At 40.5% G+C, this 18755-nt stretch overlaps 1 protein-coding gene across 9 annotated transcripts in view; it reads left to right on the top strand.

Annotated features, from left to right (window-relative positions):
- Positions 1-18755, top strand: part of LOC146663719 (calcium-activated potassium channel subunit alpha-1a) — a 101091-nt gene that overhangs the window by 7499 nt on the left and 74837 nt on the right. For all 9 annotated transcript variants that reach the window (XM_085416588.1, XM_085416594.1, XM_085416593.1 and 6 more), the window contains one exon: positions 8479-8622. In XM_085416588.1, the coding sequence (XP_085272714.1) occupies positions 8479-8622 (144 nt within the window). The remainder of the gene's footprint in view (positions 1-8478; positions 8623-18755) is intronic.

The following is an 18755-nucleotide window of genomic DNA, read 5'->3' as shown; positions in this document are numbered from 1 at the left end:
CTAGTGAAAGTAAACCATCACTCATCTCACCAAAAACAACTAACAGAAACACACCTGTGTTTAGTCTCACACGAAAACCCCATTTATGTTACCACCTGGCTCAAAAGCAGCAACATAGAGTGGAGACTGACAGTAGAGTCTGTAGAATTACCTAACTAGTTAGTTAGCTTAAAAAACAGCCAAAAAAATGGTCGATAATTAAGCCTTGGCAACACCTACACTCTTGCCCTGCCACTGCAAGGTGGGTAGGGGTCACATAGGGGTGTAACACGATAGAACGAGAAATCAAAGGTTTAAACTGAGAAAATATACCACTTACATTTATACAATCGAAAGATTCAGAGAATCTGGATAAATGAACATTGGAAGCTCGTGATCTTTGGGATCTACGACAGCGTGGCTTTATTGCAGAAGAGTGCACTGAACTGGCCTGCCTGCACTCCAGACTTTTCAGCCACTCAAAATATTCGGAGCATCATGAAATGAAAAATGCAACAAAGAAGATCCAGGTCTGTTGATCAGGTAGAATCCTGTCAGACAAGATCGGGGGAAAAATCCATCATCTGCTCTCCTCAGCTCCCAGAACTTTTTTGAAATCAAAACTGCCATCAAATTCAAATGCAGCTTATATTTTTTCCTATATGGTCCATTTTCTCAGTTTAAACATTTGATATGGTTTCTATGTTATATTATGAATACAATTTGGGTTTATGGAATTTGTAACTTAGTAGTTTTTATTTGGATTTAACACAGCATCCCAACATTTCCAGAACTCATTTTCTAATTGTATTCATTGTGAGGAAGAACTTTGGTCTACACATAATCTTTCATTACCCCAACATATTTCAGGAAGGCTTTCTCTCTTGGTTCATTATTAACGTGATTTAAATGAATGTATGTCTAAATAATTTAGTCATTTTTTGGAGAAATCGTGTCCCCCACCACATGTTCTATTCTAGTTTAATACTCTCACTTTGAGAAATGATCATGGTGCATCCTGAGAATAGGCCAGCCGTTTTGATTAATGACGTTCGGCGTCAGGAAGACTAGATTTAGGTGAGATAGTGAAACCTAAATTTGGAGGCTCTGACTACTGATCAAAGTGACAAAGAGGAGCTGTGCTCTCTGAGCTGCTGTAATGACTGCATGTGCTTTTCTGCTGCTATTAAAAATGGATCTAAGCTATTTTCGTTACATTAAAGTGAAGTCTAGTGAACGATTGTTTTCACCCTCTGGTGTTTGGATAGCCATAACGCTTAAAATATTGCACTTAGAATAGTAAACGTGGCATGGACTGTACATGTTAACGCTTGCTGTATCTGGTTTTTTTTTTTCATGCAGGAAGGATTTAAATGTCAAAAACACTGCGCTTTAGTTTATCATTGACGGTATCTTCCTGTGTGTGACCTTAAGATAAAGTCACTCATCTGATCCTTTTAAAGAATAATTGGACAGTCATGAATCGCAACTCCATAATCTTTGAACTCTGCTTTTAGTGTCATGACGACGTGTTTTCAGCTTACATTTTTAGATTTGGTCATTAAACTGGTGGGGAATAGCAGCGTGATGCCAATTAAACCTACTTAACGGCTATCACTTTCCCCCACTGAAGCCTGCGCCACTTTATTCATTAAAGCAGAAAAGTGCGGTGTCAGAGAAATGCATTAAACGTTCACATAACTGTGCCATTATTCCAAACGGTTCTGGAAAGAAAAAAGTGATGCACCGTCCATCACTATTACTCACTTTCAGTACAGACACTTTGTTCCCCCTCAAAAAATTTGTATTGTATACAATGTGCTGTATATGAAAAGCATGATTTCAATGATATCACGCTCTTCTTCTTTTGGCTGCTCCTTTAAGGGGTCGCCTGCATCTTACTCTACCTGTTGCATCGTCTGCTGTGACACCAAACCTCTGCATGTCATCCTTCACTACATCCATGAGTCTCTGTAGTCTTCCTCTTTTCCTCCTGCCTGGCATCTTCACATTCACCATCCTTTGTCCAATATATCCAGTATCCCTTCCTCTGCACATGTCCAAAGGTCTCAGGCTTTCCTCTCTAACTTTGTCTCCAAACCGCATAACCTGAGCTGTCCCCCTGATGTACTTGTTTCTCTGATATACTCATTTCTAATCCTGTGACAAGCGATGAGGCAGGGTTAATCTTCTAAACCAAAATCCATGATACTTGAGTAGAGAGGTGAGTATGAAATGAGACAGGAATTCAAGACAAAAATTAAATTTCTCCTGGTGGAGAACAGAGCTCTCTGAGTGATTTTCTTGTTTTCCTTTTTCTATTTCTTTCCTTTTTTGTATATGTGCTTGTTTCAAATAAAAAAAGTTAGAAATAAGTATTTCCTTAAAATCTGAAAAATTGCAGGAGATCAGGAGACAAAGTTAAGCCTTTTTGCAAAGATTGGCCAGGAAAAAATGTAAACGGATAAAATTTGTAATCATCTGTGAAACTTTACACTTCCAGTTTATAAAGCAAGCTGCATTAGCCTCGTGGTTAAATCAAGAGAAGGTCACTGAGCTGCATAGGGACATTTCTTTCCTCAGCCTTGTTGGCTCAGTTGCAAAACCATTTTTACAGGCTGAGTGTTATTCTCCATAACAATATGCCGTTTTTGTGCAAAGAATTTTTCCTTTCATATACAGTTTATGGGAACACTCTGTGTAGATGTTTTAGTTGTTTTTATAGACAAATGACATGTTTAGACTTGGCCAATAAACGAGGCTCACGCTCTTAACGTTTAGTCAGACTGCCGTTAGCTTTGATGATAGCTTGCATTTGCTGTGTCACATTTATTTATGTGCAGAGCTGCATTAACTTTTTTGCCAAGATGTCATATTGATGATGGGAGAGTCAGACCGTTACGTAAAGCATTAAACTGCACATCGCAGTGGTTCACAATGGGATTAAGGTCTGGACTCTGCGGTGGCCAATCCATGTGTGAAAATGGTGTCTCATACTCCCTGGAGCGCTCTTTGACAATTTGAGCCCAAAAAATCCTGGCATTGTCATCTTGTAATATGCCTGTGCCATCAGAGAAGCAAAAGGCATTGATGGGAAACCTGATCATTTAGTATGTTCAGATAGACAGCTGACCTCCGTTTTGAGCACATAACATTGCTGAACATAGAGCTGACTGATTGAAGCAACCTCAGATCATAACACTGCCTCCACACGCTCGTAGGGTAGGCATTAGGCATGGGCGCATCACTTTATCTGGCTCTCTTTTTACCCTGATACGCCCATCACTCTGGAACATAGTAAATTTGGACCACACGACTTATTTTTCATTGCTACGAGTCCAATTTTTATACTTACAATCAAGTTGAAGTGTTTCTTCTAATCCAGTTAGGCTCACTGATAAATGGTTTTCTGAAGGCTACACAGCTGTTTAGTCCACATTGCTTGTGAGATGATGGCTCACCACTATCGTTCCAGTATGTCTGCGAAGGTTCTCAGTCATCCAGGTCATCGAAGTCTAAGGAGCTTGGAAAAGAAAAGCGTCTGGACTTCTTTAAGTTTCCTTAAAGACGTTTCACCTCTCATCCAAGAGGCTTTTTCAGTTCTAAGAGCAATTGGTGGAGAGTCCCAGATTTTAAGCCCTATGGGAATGCCCCCAAGAGGGTCATGGACCCCCTATTGAGCCTCTACCTAATCACACAAGCCAAGGAACGGGTGTGGGTCATAATCAGCCAAGGTTTCAGGTAAACTCACTGAGCCCACTATCCTTCCAGGTTTTAATAATTAGCATATTGGAGAGTTCTAACCAAATTTTTAGCTTCAGAAGTCTCTTTAGTTGTTTTCTTTGCTTGATGCAGGCCAATAGTTCGACTCTTCTAAAAGGGAAGCCATTGGGTGACAGTGGGTTGTCTTCCAACATGGAATCATGCAGTGATTATCCAATGCAAAGTTCTTATCTCTTTGATTAGTTAAATCCAGGTAGTAACGTTTTTAGCCAGTAAGCATATGTTTCATATATTTACATACACTTACACTTAGATATACTTAAACATGACTGTTGCTAACTGGGAAGCTAGGATGCTGTTTTACAATATTAATGAGCTACTTGTACTATCAGTTGTTGTGGCTTGGAGGTAAAGTATCTGAAGATAAGTAAACTGTGTGGCAGACTAAAGTAATAGTTCCTTTAAATAACTACCATTTCTATAAATAATAATTCTTATTTCGCGCCACATTAAACTTTAGACTGTGATGTGACACATTGTGTTTCATACATCCTAGAGACTCATAGCTATTGTGACCCTTGGTAACCCTTGGTGCTTACAGCTTGCGTCCAATCAAAGTCAGCCTTTAACTCTGACGAAACCAATAAAATCTATACCTATTCCAGAGTTTTCATTTAAACTAATAAATCACAGGTTGCAGTCAGGGATACCTGGGTGTTTTAGCATTTCCTAGCCAAACAATTTAGACTACACCCCATTTTTCAGTTTACTGCCATGGCCTTAGATCTCCATAGCTTTGTTGCTTAACACTTTACTGTAACACTAATTGAAGAGGCTGCTGACTGACAAGTGAAACAGCTTTTTCTTTTCCCTTTCAGTCCCTTACCCAAGTCTTATCCACTCACCGTGATCTCCTTAAGGCGATTCAGAAGTGAGATTCAACTTAAATTCCCCTAAAGTCTCTGTATCAAGACCAATCTGATAAGATTTTTTTTTTAAATAAATTATGTAACCTTGGAAAGTGTTGGAAGCTTGGCTTACAATGCAAGACCCTGCTGCAGAAGCGCCTCTGTAAGAAACTGTCCACAGATAGAGCAGAATGAGACTCGGTATCTGTATGAAAACAGCTGATACCTGTTGGCTGAAATTTCTAAACTGGAGTTTCACAGAATTGGTTGCTGGCTGCATTAGCTGCTAAGTGAAGTGGACATGTTGTGGCGTTATCAGGTTAGCTGCAGGGCTCTGGACAGGCTGCAGGAAGTCTAACATGGGCTGACGGCGGTTTAATGGCTGTGTACATGATCGAATTTCTTTGTTGAGCAAACTATTCAGTTACGATAAGAAGGTTGATTGAAATGTGTGGTCTGAATATAGGCAGAAATTATGTAAACTGTACACGTTAACAAAATTAATACACTGCAGATGTTTGAAGTATCAGTACTTGACTTTTTGGTTATTTTTTATGACTTAACTTGCTTGAGATTTATTTCTAGGGGCACTTGTGCTACTTATTTCTCCCTTTTCCTCAGTATCACACAGTTACGTGGGCCCGATGACACCTCCTATACCAGGAACTATCACATAGGCTGTTTTCACTTCTTTAGTAGGTGTTCATAACAGAAAACAGTGATTTACTAATGAATTGCCATTTAAAATGAAAAAAAAAGTATATTAAATGTTTATAGTGACTGTTTTTACAAAAATAAATGCTTTGTTACTTTGATGACAGCCACAGATTTCAATGTGAAGGACAGGGCCAGTTGTAGGGCTGCACGATTTTGCATAAAATGAGAATCACGATTTTTTTGCTTAGAATTGAGATCACGATTCTCTCACGATTTTCTTTTCCAGTATAAATATTTATTGCACTTATTAACTGCACATCAACTTCGTAACAGTTGAGACTGAACATAAAAAACAATAAATAAACATAAAAACAACAAATGTCTCACGTTTTGTTGTTGCTGCAAAATGTTGTACTGCTTGAAATTCCGTCTCCACCGTTGCTCGACGCTGCGTGTATAGAGCAGGTAGTGCAACAATAGAAAAATAGTTGCGGGACGGCACTGTGTAGCGTTTGTCTAGGGTGTTGATCATTTTCCTAAATCCCTCGTTTTGCACAGTGTTGATGGGAGCCATATCTTTGGTCAGGTGATAAGTAATAGCCTCCAATTTCTTTGTGCCTGCGGGAGTTCGACGTGTATAGGGAAGCGCTGTATGAGGTTCCCGTTATTGATGTTTGGGTGGTTGACCGGGACGGATTTTCTCCTGTCACTTTCTCGTCATCCCTGAAGTGCTCTCCGTTGTTTTTTCCCTGCTAATTTTAGCATCACACGGCACAGCTTCTGTACCACGTGGTATAAGGCTCCGCCCTTGTCATTTGTTGAGCAGGAAGAGTGAGCGCTTGTTTTCATGCAGATTACGTCCCGCATCAAAATGCGGTACAATCGTTGTTGTTGTTGTTGTTGTGTTTTTTTTTTTTTTTTTTTTTTTTTTTTTTAATCGTCATTTGGAAATGAGATCGCACATAAGTATGAATCGAGATCGCGATTTTCTAACGATTAATCGTGCAGCCCTAGCCAGTTGTATCATCTCCTGCAAGAATTGCCTGCATACAGCCTGCGTTTAAGCTGAAGACCTCCAATTTATTCTGTTAAAGGATAAGTCAGGGTAACTCACTCTTTTACATTTTCAATCAATCCAAACAAAAGACAAACAACAAAGCCTAAATGATTCTTGATTAATATCCTACCCTCTCTGCGACACTGACTCACGATGACTGAATTCTAAGGATGTAAATCTTTAACGAGCATAATAAAGCGCAAGTTTTTAAAAAGGCCTCAGTAATTGCAGCTGGGGTTTTATCCCCAGGCAACATTACTCAAATTGAATTTACAGAATGGCTGTTTGGGACTATTTCCAATCGTTGATTAATATACATCCGTGCTCCGCTGAGTATTTATGGCAGCAGTGCAGTGGTGATCATAACGGTGGCGGGGTGTGCACCTACTTGTCGTGCGCCTCGTTTTCTGTGTTTCTGGACCACCAGTGAAGCTTGACGTCAGGAAGGTACACAGCATACTTGTTAATGGAATGAGCTCATTGTTAGTTTTGGTCTTTACTCGGGATTTGTGGCCAATTTAAAAAATGTCAGTGGATTTTATCCCCTGAAGAGACATGCCTCATCAGTACGCTGAGCAGGGACTTTGTGGTTTATTTTTAGTCAAATGCTTGAGTCATAAGGTGTGATTTGAAAACTCTTATTAAAAAAAAAGGCCCTTAATGAGGTAGTCATTTGTTGATTTGAGAAGTGTGCAGCTCTAAGCTGATACATGTAGAGTATTAATGATTGGCTTTAACCATTTAATTACTTATTTTTATCCACATACCTCAAACCTAGAGACTCTGCTGCTCATAACAATACATTTTTTGTTCTCTTTTTCTCTTTTTAAGATTATTATGTGAATCTTAAATAATAGCAGACAGTTTCCACTTAATTAGTTTTTTAACTGTAATGTAAAAATGTCGTGCCCATTTGCCCACAAGAACAATGAATAGTTAACTCTCCCCAACTCCCGTACATGCGCGGCATCAGCAAATTGTATTTGATGAGAACAGCTGAAGGGAATGGGCCTCAGAGAGTGCGATGTGTGACACCATTAAGGTGGAAGAGGAGTAGGATGTCATGAGGTAAAGAGTCTGAGCTGTGTTGGCCTCAGGGCTGTGGGGTGTTTCATCAGGGAGCATGGCTAACCTCTGCATCCTGTCTCGATTTCCTGCTCTGTGAATCATGCCAGTCCCAGCAGACAAACAGACAGATGGACAGGCAGGCAGAAAGGCAGGCAGGCAGGCAGGCAGCCCACTCAGTGAAGCAGAAACACCAGGAGCTCAGTGGCTGCCATGGATACACTCCTGGAGTCTCTTTACTGCTGTCTGTGTATGTTTACTGTATGCATGTGTGCTTAGCTTTGTTCTGAAGGCCTCGCACCTTGTCCCTAGATTAGAAATGATGTATTTTACTTTTTGTAACCAAATTCTGTTAATAAATTTCAGGGCTCTGTAGGTGGTAAGAGTTAATGTTAACGTAATATCTAATGTTATCCTATTAATAATCAGTGTATATTGTAAAAACTTGCCATCACAACACACGATGCATTGGTGTGGTTTGGTTTCCATAGAGGCTTCTTCCTGTTAAAAATTAGTTTTTCCTTCCTACTGTTGCCAAGTGCTTGCTCCTGTGAGGTCATCTGATTGTTGGGGTTTTCTCTGTGCTTTTGTATTATTTATTTATTTATTTACAGATTTTACAGTTAATCTAATTAATGGCAGCAGCTAGAAATTGTATATCAAAGTTGGATGTAGCCTCCTGGTATTTTAAAGCCCAGCAGGATGTGACCCCTCTAGTTGCAAAAAGTTTGATTTTACAAGTGTAAGAAAAATAACTTCTCAGCTGATTTACTGGCTCTGTAAATCTAATCACTGGATTCTTTCTTCTCAACTCAAACAGCATAAGTTAATATGCAAATTATTGTCACAATTATTGTAAAATAAACAGCAGGGTATGCTTAAATGTGTGGCTACCTTATGAGCACGCAGTGTCCTTGGTTTTCCATTGACATATATGTGTTTTCTTTTCCTGATTGACACCCAAAAGAGTCCAAAGCTACACTTGTTATAGGTCAGAGCATTGACCTACAGGGCTCAAGGGCTCAATTACTGTATTGCAGCAATTGATAACCAATACTGGGGTTTGTTTTTGTCTTTTTATTTCTTCAGGAGGTCCATCGGATCACCACAGGCGATGGTATTAAACGCACAGACAAGGATGATGCCGCAGCCAGCGAGGTGGGCTGGATGACCTCGGTCAAAGATTGGGCCGGAGTCATGATATCTGCTCAGACGCTGACAGGAAGAGTCCTGGTAAGCTCATTCTCAGCCATCATCCTTTGTTCAGTTTTTGATTGACATCTTCAGCTACTTAGGCTTACACGTAGCAGGCCGCTGGTTAAGATGTCGGTGAGATGAAGCGTGACAGCCCATCATAATCATTCCCAGACTTACTGATGACAGCAATTCACTTGGTTGAGCTCCCTTGTAGTATTTTTGTCTTGTGAAAAACATTTGTTATTATAGGACAAGCCAGAGGAACCTGCATCAGAGCAGGCACAAACTGGGCATGTGTGAATATTCCTTGCTTTTATTTTTGCTTGTCAAACCCATAAACGCATCATTGGGTGTATCTCCTGGTAGGTTTTCTCTCAGACAGTGAGGCTTACACATCCAAACAAAGCCTGGGCAACAAAGCAGAGAGATTTAAGGCATGTATTAAGGTCATACACCCCATAATAACCTCGGACAGCAGAGAGAAACAGATGCCAAAGAAAGGAAGGAGGGAGGGACATGTGCAGTTTTACAATAGCTTTTGGTCATGCAATGGTGCCTGGTGTGTCTGCTCACAGGGTTAGATGGAGAACACATCCCTTAAACACCTGTTATCATCTTGTGTACTGAACTATGTTGCCACACGATATCCAATCAGGGAAATTTTTGCTGTGGTGTTTTTTATAGGTTTATTCTTATTATTTCTCAACACTGTATAATGATTTGGCTGTAAATGTTCAGCATTTAAAGTACTGCGACTGTGGAGTGATGAAACGAGATGATATGAGTGGGAGCACTGTGCCAGAGCTTGACGCAGTGCTTCGGGCTTGATCCCACTTTCAACTACCTCCTTAAATGCGATGCAGCATCTCCAGTTGGCTCGACGTGTGGAGGTTGTTAATCTTGAACGCCGGGCGAGCTGTACACTAAACTGTTATGTGGAATATTAATGATCCGCCTAGTTCATATTTGTGGGCTAAAACTAAACTGCTGATCATGTTGGAAGGCTAAGAAGATGGAATACATCTTTATTTGGACACTTATCTGAAGTTGTTCACTTATTCACAAATATTTCAGTTGATTCAGAACACTTTGTCAAGTCTTTTTGTTTTAAAGTGTGCTTCAAATGTGTCGTGCTTACAAGAAAATGTTCCTTTAAATCTAAATAAAAATATAGACCCTGGATTTGAGTTGATGTACACGCCCATCAAGTGGCAACATCTGGAAAAAGATGCCAAATCAGAAGAACCCAAGAAAAACTACTTAGAATTGAGACTTGAGGCTGGGGCCACAAGCAAGTCATTCCTATAGACTCCCATGTTTAAATATACGGCTACAGCCTTGAAATTACCTCCCTCCCTTTTACAAATCACCTGTTTATAATTGTTTAAGACATAAATGTCTGCAATATTAGTGGTGTCAAAATGGGACTTCACGAACAAGTGGATGATGTCACGGTGGCTTTATCCCTCTTTTACATACAGTCTGTGTGAGTGTGTGACAGCTGATAAAATCACGTTTTTTTGCTCCCGGCTGGAGCAACAAGGGGCACATTTTGTTCATCTTCCGTCAAACATTATGAAACTCAAATTGTCCCCAGAGTGGACTGAGTGCAGAGACTAGTGGTGGTGTATGTTGACAGCAGCATTTTGCTAATAACATCTCCCCGTTCTCTGTTTCCTTGTTTTTCACTTTAAAACACCAACGCTTCCCTCTGCTTGCTTCTGTGTGTGTGTGTGTGTGTGTGTGTGTGTGTGTGTGTGTGTGTGTGTGTGTGTGTGTGTGTGTGTGTGCGTGCACAGCTCAAGTGCTCTGTCTCAATGATGGCTTGACACAACTGTTTAGCAAGTGCTCGTCTGTAACCATGGCAACTGCAGCTTACCTAAACAGGGCAGATGTGTGTTTTCTATTTCAGCCTTTTCAGGGAGCGCATTAAAGCTTATTTCCAGGCCATCTGAGAGCAGTTTTACTGGGGAGTAAGAGCAAGGAATAGCTTAAATAAAAGTGAGTGCTTCTGTGTATTTATTTGTCGTATAAAGATCCTACATTTACATGTATCTTGAGCTGCTATTTCCAGCTGTTTTCTATTTGCAGTCTTGTTTAATAAAAGCCAGCAAAGAGTAAATCCGCCAATTTTAAACTTGAACCTCTCCAAAATAAATAAATAAATAAATGAATAAATTAAAAAAAATCAATTAGTGGTTGTGCATATGAATCCAAATGAACAATCCAGTTTGCTGTTCCTAATTAAACCTGACTACATTATTAAGTGTAAATGTGGCTGAAGTTGAAGTGGATAAATTGAGACAGTTGAGGCATGGATTATGCAAAAAAGAAGGCTCAGCTGCAGGATGCCTGCAGTGTTTTGCAATTTTAATTTAACTTTCTGAATCTCAGTTTAGCAGATTGATACCCGCTGCATGAAGATTCAGTTGCTCGTGCCGTATAGCTCTCCAAAGCCTTTTTACAAAATGTACAGAAGAAGAACTAAAAGACAAATAAGCAATCCAAAAAATTAAAAACATGGACACGAAAATACACAAACATGCGGACCACAAGTTAAAAGTTAAAAGACCAAAAAAATTGATCGCTGAATTATATTTGATAAGCCCAAGGCCAAAAAAATAAACACATAAATCATACATTTCAGTTGAGGGCTTCTGTTCAATTAGCTCTACAGTACAAACACAGAGTATGTCAGAGCACAAAGGTTACAAAGCTGGTTAATGTTTAAAGTACATGACAAGACATTTGGTTTTCTGAGTGACTGAGTTTGATGGTTGTGGCTTTTTTCCCTCACTATCTATAATCGGGCATTTCAACTAAGGGGCCTTGACATCTGTAGCATGACACATTTTAGGTAAATGTAACAGATTACACAGAGGAGACGAGATCACTGTAGACTTAGCTGAATGTTTACCTCTGACTGTGACTGTTGAGTGACAGACAGGTGCAAGCTGCCCTGCGGAAGCTGAAGAAGCCCAGTGTTCATTTGCCCAACTGGCCTCAGCAGATTGTAAAAGATCAAACCTTGCCATTAGGGCTGTTTGATTAGCAGAGAGGACACTTCCTGGTGACCTTTAAGTCTGTAAAGTTTTTTCTGCAGGAGATCTAGTCTCTGATCTTTAAGCGCTTTAAGGTGAACTCTCTTGTTTAGTTTTCAAAATTCAGGTCAGCAAACATGTATGTAAAGCCGTGGGTTTCTTCTAGATTGGATCCCATCTGTCAGTTTATTTTTATTGGATTTTCCCTCACCATATCCATTTTTGCATCACACAAGACCACCCTCCCTATTCATGATAAATGTCATCACGTTGCTGCTTGCAAACGTCAAAACAAACGCCCCTCGGGGCCTGAACAGTTGGCTGCAGTTTATACTTATACCAAAGAAAACCCCAAAAAGGATAAAGAAGCAGGTTATGGATGTATTTCTTATTTGTATTTCCCTTGAGACTACAATTTTCAAGAAAGTTCAGATAGAAAGTATGCACCACAGCCAGGCCCAAGTTTGTGTATTCTGAAGGAAAATCTGATTTCTCTTAAATGACAGGACCCTGCTGAGTGACATTTAGCCCATGTGTGTTTGCCTCTAGAAGTCCACAGGGGGGGCTTGGATGTCACAAAGCTATTATTCTGGCCAGAGAAAGGTTTTCTATTATTGGACGCCCAAAAATGACCTCTGGTGCTTTTAAGTTTTCAATCTTTGCGCTTTAACCCCAGTCACAGGTTGAACAGAGTCGAAGGCATTTAAGTTAGACTTGAATGAATTCTCTGACTATAAAGTACTGCAGGTAAACACCAGCTGTTTTTGTTTATTTATAACTCCTTTTTTTGGAAAAGTTTCTTACATACAGTAGCTACAAGTCTCTGTTTGGCATGCCATATGTTGTTACAGTCCAATAAGCTGAGCTGCCGAGACATACCAACATTTGGCATGTGAGTACTACTGTACTTCTTGCACATTTAAAAAAAAACCCAAAACACACACACAGACAAACCACACTCGACTCGTGCATTTTAAAACTCTTTAAACAGTCATTATTGGAAGTCCTCTTTGAGTTTAGCATATTTTTCGTTTTCGTGAGCATGCCTGTGCTCTGTTGACAAAGGGTGGAACTTGGTGAGCTAAGAGGTGAGGGGGAGAGACCGATGGGGGTAGTAGCTATACTCAAGTGTGCTGGCATAGACTGTGCAGTATGTAAAAGATTTCCATGGCTAAAAAGGGAAGCCAGTGTGAAAACTTCTTTCTGTCACCCAGCAGGGGGCAACCCCTTCGCAAAACACATCTGGTTAAAAGACTTTTCTAATGATATAATGGGCTCAGTCACTAGTTTCAGGTTTTATTCAATACAACATATTCATTTTGTAAATTACTGCTCCTATTAGTGTCAGTTACTGTCCACATTACTAATAAACCGAAGTATGGCTTTTGGTATGATTGGCAAGTAGCTAGCATATGTATGCGCAGTATCACTGGGTTCCTCAGTCAGCTCCACCCCTCTCGGATACCTAAGTTGTGGCTGGCAAGCGGAAGTGTATGATGGCCAATTTTTCCCCATCTTAAACCTCTACAAGTTAAGCCGTGAGCAAAAGGTGCTAGCTTCAGCTAGGTCACTTCTAATTTTAACATCACCAGCTGTCAGACAAAAAGTTCTCACAATTTGGAGTCGTCTAGGTTTTCTGGGGTCAGCGTGTGTGTAGAGGAAGTCATATTGGGTGACAGGGTGAAAGAGTTATTTTCTGGCTCGACCGCTAGATTTGATATCGCAACCGCAAGGGGAGAAAGCAGCACTGAACGAAATTACAGGTGGGCCAGAAGGGCATTTTCATCAGGCGGACACTTACCTCCTCCTCCTCTGAGAGGGTCGTGAGCTGCAGCAATTGAGCCGCTACATGGAAAAGCTTTTTGTCTGATGGGAGTGAAAAAGGGGAAAGAGAGAGAGAGAGAAAGACTAAACACTTTCGTGTGGACTTGCTCTTTTCTCTCATTGCCGATTATGGTGCCGCTTCAGCAGAAATATTCAGAGTGCCTTTCAGAAGTCATGGGCGCGCTTATCCTTTACATGACTGAGAATTCATTGTTAGCGCTGATTTATTGTTACACATTTTCCACGGCTCAGCACGAAAGGAGTCAGCATTCACTCTTCGTGCCCTTTTCTTGACATTCCCAGTTGACTCTCGGCTTTAGGTTAGGATGTTGGTATCGTTGTATGTAACAGATATTCTTTCAACACGCCCATGGCCTTGTAGCAAAGACAGGACGCTGTTTGCCACCTGTGGACTCTGGTGCCAACGGGATCATGTGTGACTTTCACCGCACCCAGTACAACAGAGTGAACAACGTGGCAGCGTCACTCGGCTCTCTGCCCGTCTCTAAGCCTGCCGCTATTTTCGGGTGACAGCAGCTGCCAGGCCTGTTTTGTCAGGCCCCTACAGAAGGAAACAATGCCATGTGAGACTGAAGTTATTTTGTTTCATTCCTAGTTAAAACCAAGAACATCTTGGTAAGTCATTATTGTATATAAATGAAGTCAAACTAACACGCCACACTTTGCACTAGTACCATCTTGATTCGAGTAAAATCTTCTTTTTTTTTTTTAAAGAATTTCCTAGAAATTATGGACTAAACTCTTGCACACACAAACATAATTGGGTACACCTTGCTAGTCCTCGGTTGGACCTTTTATCGCCTTCAGAACTGCTTCTATTATTTGTGGCATACATTCAACAAGCTGCTGGAAACATTCCTCAGAGATCTTGGTCCATATTGACATGATAGCATCACACAGATGCTGCAGATTTGTTGGCTGCACATCCATGATGTGACTCTCCTGTTCCACCACATCCCAAAGATGCTGTGTTGGTCATTTGGTATATAAAGTTGTTCTCAAGAATACAGTTTGATATTATTTGATGTTTGTAATATGGTACATTATCCTGCTTTAAGTAGACATAAGAAGATGGATCATGTGGTCATAAAGGGTCAACAACATGGTCAACAACAATACTGTGGTAGACTTTGCCTAAGGATCTCAAAGTGTGCTAATGATCCCCTACGCCATTACACCACAACAGCTTGCCTGAACCTTTGATACAAGGCAGGATGGATCCATGCTTTCATGTTCGCACCAGATTCTGATTCGAATGGGCCAGCAGAATTCAACACTCATCAGACTGGGCCATGTTTTTCCAGTCTTCTGTTATGCCGGTTGGGTTACCCTCTGCAAATTGTATCCTTAGTTTCCTGTTTCTAGCTCTCAGGTGTATTCTGCTGCTGTAGTCTATCTCATGTTTTGCATTCAGAGATGCTCTTCCACATAGGTTGGTTTGATTTACTGTTGCTTTCCTATCAGGTCGAAGCAGTCTTACAATTTTCCTCTGACCTCTGACATCAATAAGTCATGTTTACAACGACTCACTGCTCACTTGATATTTTCTGTTATTCTTTTGTTGTTTCCTTCTGGCCGTTCTCTGCTCGGAAATAGTCAGACCAACCAGTCTGAAACCAACAATCATGCCACTTTCAAAGTCCTGTAAATCACCTTTTTTCTATGTTCTCATTATCGTTTTGAACATCAGCAGGTCATCTTGACCATGTCTACATACTTAAATGCATTAAATTACTTTCATGTGTTCTCACATAGCAGAAATCAAACCCTGTCATTGCTGATATTTTTGGATTGCTTCAGATTAAAACAAACACAAAAAAGCAGTGAATCTCCTGTGTTCTGTATTCAAACACTGACTATGGAATATTAGCTACATTTATGCAGGTTACGAATTTGCTCTGGGTGGTGTTTTGAGTGTCTGTGTAGATAATAATGTCATTAATATTTGCCTTCAGTGCAGCACACAGACAGATCTGAGTGGTCCTTAGACATGCTTAGTTGAGGTCATCTTGACCTGTGGCCATCTGTGCTTGCAGAGTCTACAGATTGAGAGTTGCTTGATCCTTAACCCTCTGCGATCGTGAGGCCAAATTCTTGCAGCAATCACACCATTAGTTTTGGGCACCAGCAAGTATCAGGTGTGATAATTACCATTCCTCCAGGGGGTGGGGGTGGCGCAAGCGTTTCTAATTTGGAACCTGTCTATGTTTGGGCACCACATTTTCAGCAGGCTCTCATTAGGCACAAACAATCAGTCAAGTATAATGAGTTTAGTGAAGTGGCGTGGTATTTAAAATAGTCGAGAAGGGTTTTATGATAACATTCTTCCCCCCAATCCCTAGAATCCATTCAGCGAGCGGTTTCATGATGAGAAATTCTCAATTTGGCCGGCAGATTCCATTAAAAGTCATTAGCTACACAATGACTAAGCAGCTGCTTGTTGAGCTCACTACGTCTCCATCACTAATCACAGTCCTCTCTTTCCTGTCTCTGGAAAGCCAGGTGTAAAAGAGGCATGAAACTCTTGATTGATACTTCAAGTAGTTTTTCCCTCGGCGAGTTCAGTTTAATTTACTACCGTGGCCACTTAAAGAAAATGAGTTACCTACTGATCATACAACATGTTGGAACTTTAAATGTTCACTTTAAGATCAGCTCCTTCAACCTTTAAAACACAGGACTGCTGCAGTTATTGTATGTCCAGCCTTTCGGCTGCAGCACAGGCCATGATTTACATTTTAACACGTGAGAGGAATTTTCTCAGTGAGGACCCCTCCTCTCTGAAGTGCTGCCTGAGAGTTGAGTCATCACTTGTGCTCAGCAGCAAGATTTTTTTCTCTTACACCCACAGCAGCAAAGACTATTTGGTTATTCTTTTTTTTTTTTTTTCTCGTTGTCATTTTCTCACAATTTTAAAGCAACAAACTAATATTTCAGCTGAGACAGACAGCAAGAAGCTGGGAGGGGGGGAGATACATCCATCCACGCCTACCCTAAGCTCTTTACGCCTCACTGTGAGAGTGGTTGGGCTGCTTCCAAGATGGCTTAAATCATGGCTAAGCCACTGTGGGATTTGGGGTTCCACGCTGCATGTTTTGATTGTGGGCATTTAATATCTGAATAATGGTGCAAAAATCTCTTATTCATTACAGGACAGAACATGCCGTTTCTGTCTAACAGGAGCAGATCAATTTGTTGTCACATCAGAGAATCATGAAATGCAAAATAAGTGCAAATAGATGAGCAGGATGGCAGAGGGAGATGTTCCCGAGTGGCTTGACCCAAAATGCTCAAGGATGGAAGCATTGTTTTCAAAGCTCAGAAAGAACATTGTCAGTGCGCTCAGATCAGATGCACTCCCTATATACAGGGACCAGTGTCAGGCAAACAGAGGATCAGGTTTCATGCCGCTGGTAGTTACAGGGCAATGTATACAACACGAAACACAAACTGAGCACTTGTGTGTAGCTGCCAAGGGTTTAGGAGAAGATCCAGTTTCTATGTGCTTTAACTTCCATGATTATTTTAACATCTGTGCAATACAGCAGTGGGCCGAAGCCAAAAAACTGAGCTACTGCCTTATAGCTTCAAGGATGCTATGACCTATATTCTTTAATCTCTGCTGGGAAACACATGCCACTTCTAAAACTACTACTTTTGCTGTTTTACTGTAGTCTTGCCAACATCACCAATCCTGCAAACATAATACAGATTGTCTGTTTACAGATTTAGAAACAAAGTGCTTCATGAGATGGAATAAAAGTGAAATTGTGTTGAGGAAACAGCAAACAATATATTTAATTAATTAAAATTAAAATGTGATGATTAAACTAAAAAGTAAAAAAATAAATGCAATAGTAGGAGATGAGGAATAATCAGTAACCCCCAGGGCTGGAAGATTTGGCCCAAAACTGAACTTCCCCCAAAAGCTTCTTGAGATAAACTCCAGTCTGTCTCCCAGAGGCTGCTTGTTAAACTGTCCAATTTTAGAGTAAAGATGTTTTTTTGAGAATGAATTAAAAAATGTACTAATTTACCAACAACTGTGCAGTGGATGGATTTTTATATAATTCACTCATTTAATTGTATTTCGGGCTAAATGTACATATTAGTTAAATTATTACTACAGCCTGAATGATACACTACTTTTAAGCCCGATACTGATATCGGGTGTTTTTAAAAATCCGATATTCTGGAGTCCGTTCTTCGTACCTCGCTTACTACATCCAAGATCAAATCATCGCGCCAACTTTGAGCTCGCTATTCCGGTTCTCCGAACACACCTGTTGTTGACGATTAGTATAGCTGGATGAAGTAATGTGAGATCACTGGGTGGCTTAACAGGGGCTACGCATCGATAGTAGAAACATTGATCGGCAAGCCTTTGATTGGTCGACGAAAATGTCGAAGGAGCGCGCTCAGTATTTTTCGGCAGCAGAGCAAGAACTCTTGATTGAGGGATTTCAGGAGTTTCAGAGTTTAATTAAAACGCAAGGGAACACTGCAAAGGCTGCAAAAGCAAGGAGAGAGGGCTGGCAGAAAGTTGCTGACAAATTAAACTCGTAAGTAATTTAATAATAATAATAATAATAATAATAATAATAATAATAATAATAATAATAATGGATTGGATTTATATAGCGCTTTTCAAGGCACCCAAAGCGCTTTACAATGCCACTATTCATTCACTCTCACATTCACACACTGGTGGAGGCAGCTATGGTTGTAGCCACAGCTGCCCTGGGGCAGACTGACAGAAGCCAGGCTGCCATATCGCACCATCGGCCCCTCTGGCCAACACCAGTAGGCAGTAGGGTAAATTTATTATATTATATTACATTATATCCTCTTTCACATTAGAGCCACGACAGGACCCACTAGAACATGGGAACAAGTAAAAGTGAAATATAAGAATATTCTACAGCATGGTAATATTTATCACTTATATTGCTTTTAGTCTCTTGAAAAGAGAGCCTGAAATAATCTGTTTGTTTGTTTATAACAGCAACCAAGAAAAGGGCAGAGCAACAAAAGACAGGTGGTGGTCCTGCACCCCCTCGTCAACAAGTTGGTTAAGTAAATAATATCCTCACGGGAAAATCGATATCTCTCAATGCACACACTGTCGCGCTGAGCTAAAGGATCCTGTCTATCCCGCAATATGCTGAATTCTGAAAACTCTCCTTATCAATCTTGCACCTTCCGCAATGGGTGGCTCGCGTATATGGACAGGACATGGCTGCGACAGACTTCCCAAATCCACCTTCGCTTTTATAGCCGTGG

The sequence above is a fragment of the Rhamphochromis longiceps genome, linkage group LG8 (assembly GCF_057381845.1).
Source record: "Rhamphochromis longiceps isolate RC_006_pf linkage group LG8, R_longiceps_female_GT1.1, whole genome shotgun sequence".
In the NCBI taxonomy this organism is placed as follows: domain Eukaryota; kingdom Metazoa; phylum Chordata; class Actinopteri; order Cichliformes; family Cichlidae; genus Rhamphochromis; species Rhamphochromis longiceps.
Note: the sequence above shows the minus strand (reverse complement) of the source record. Positions and strands in the feature narration are given on the sequence as shown.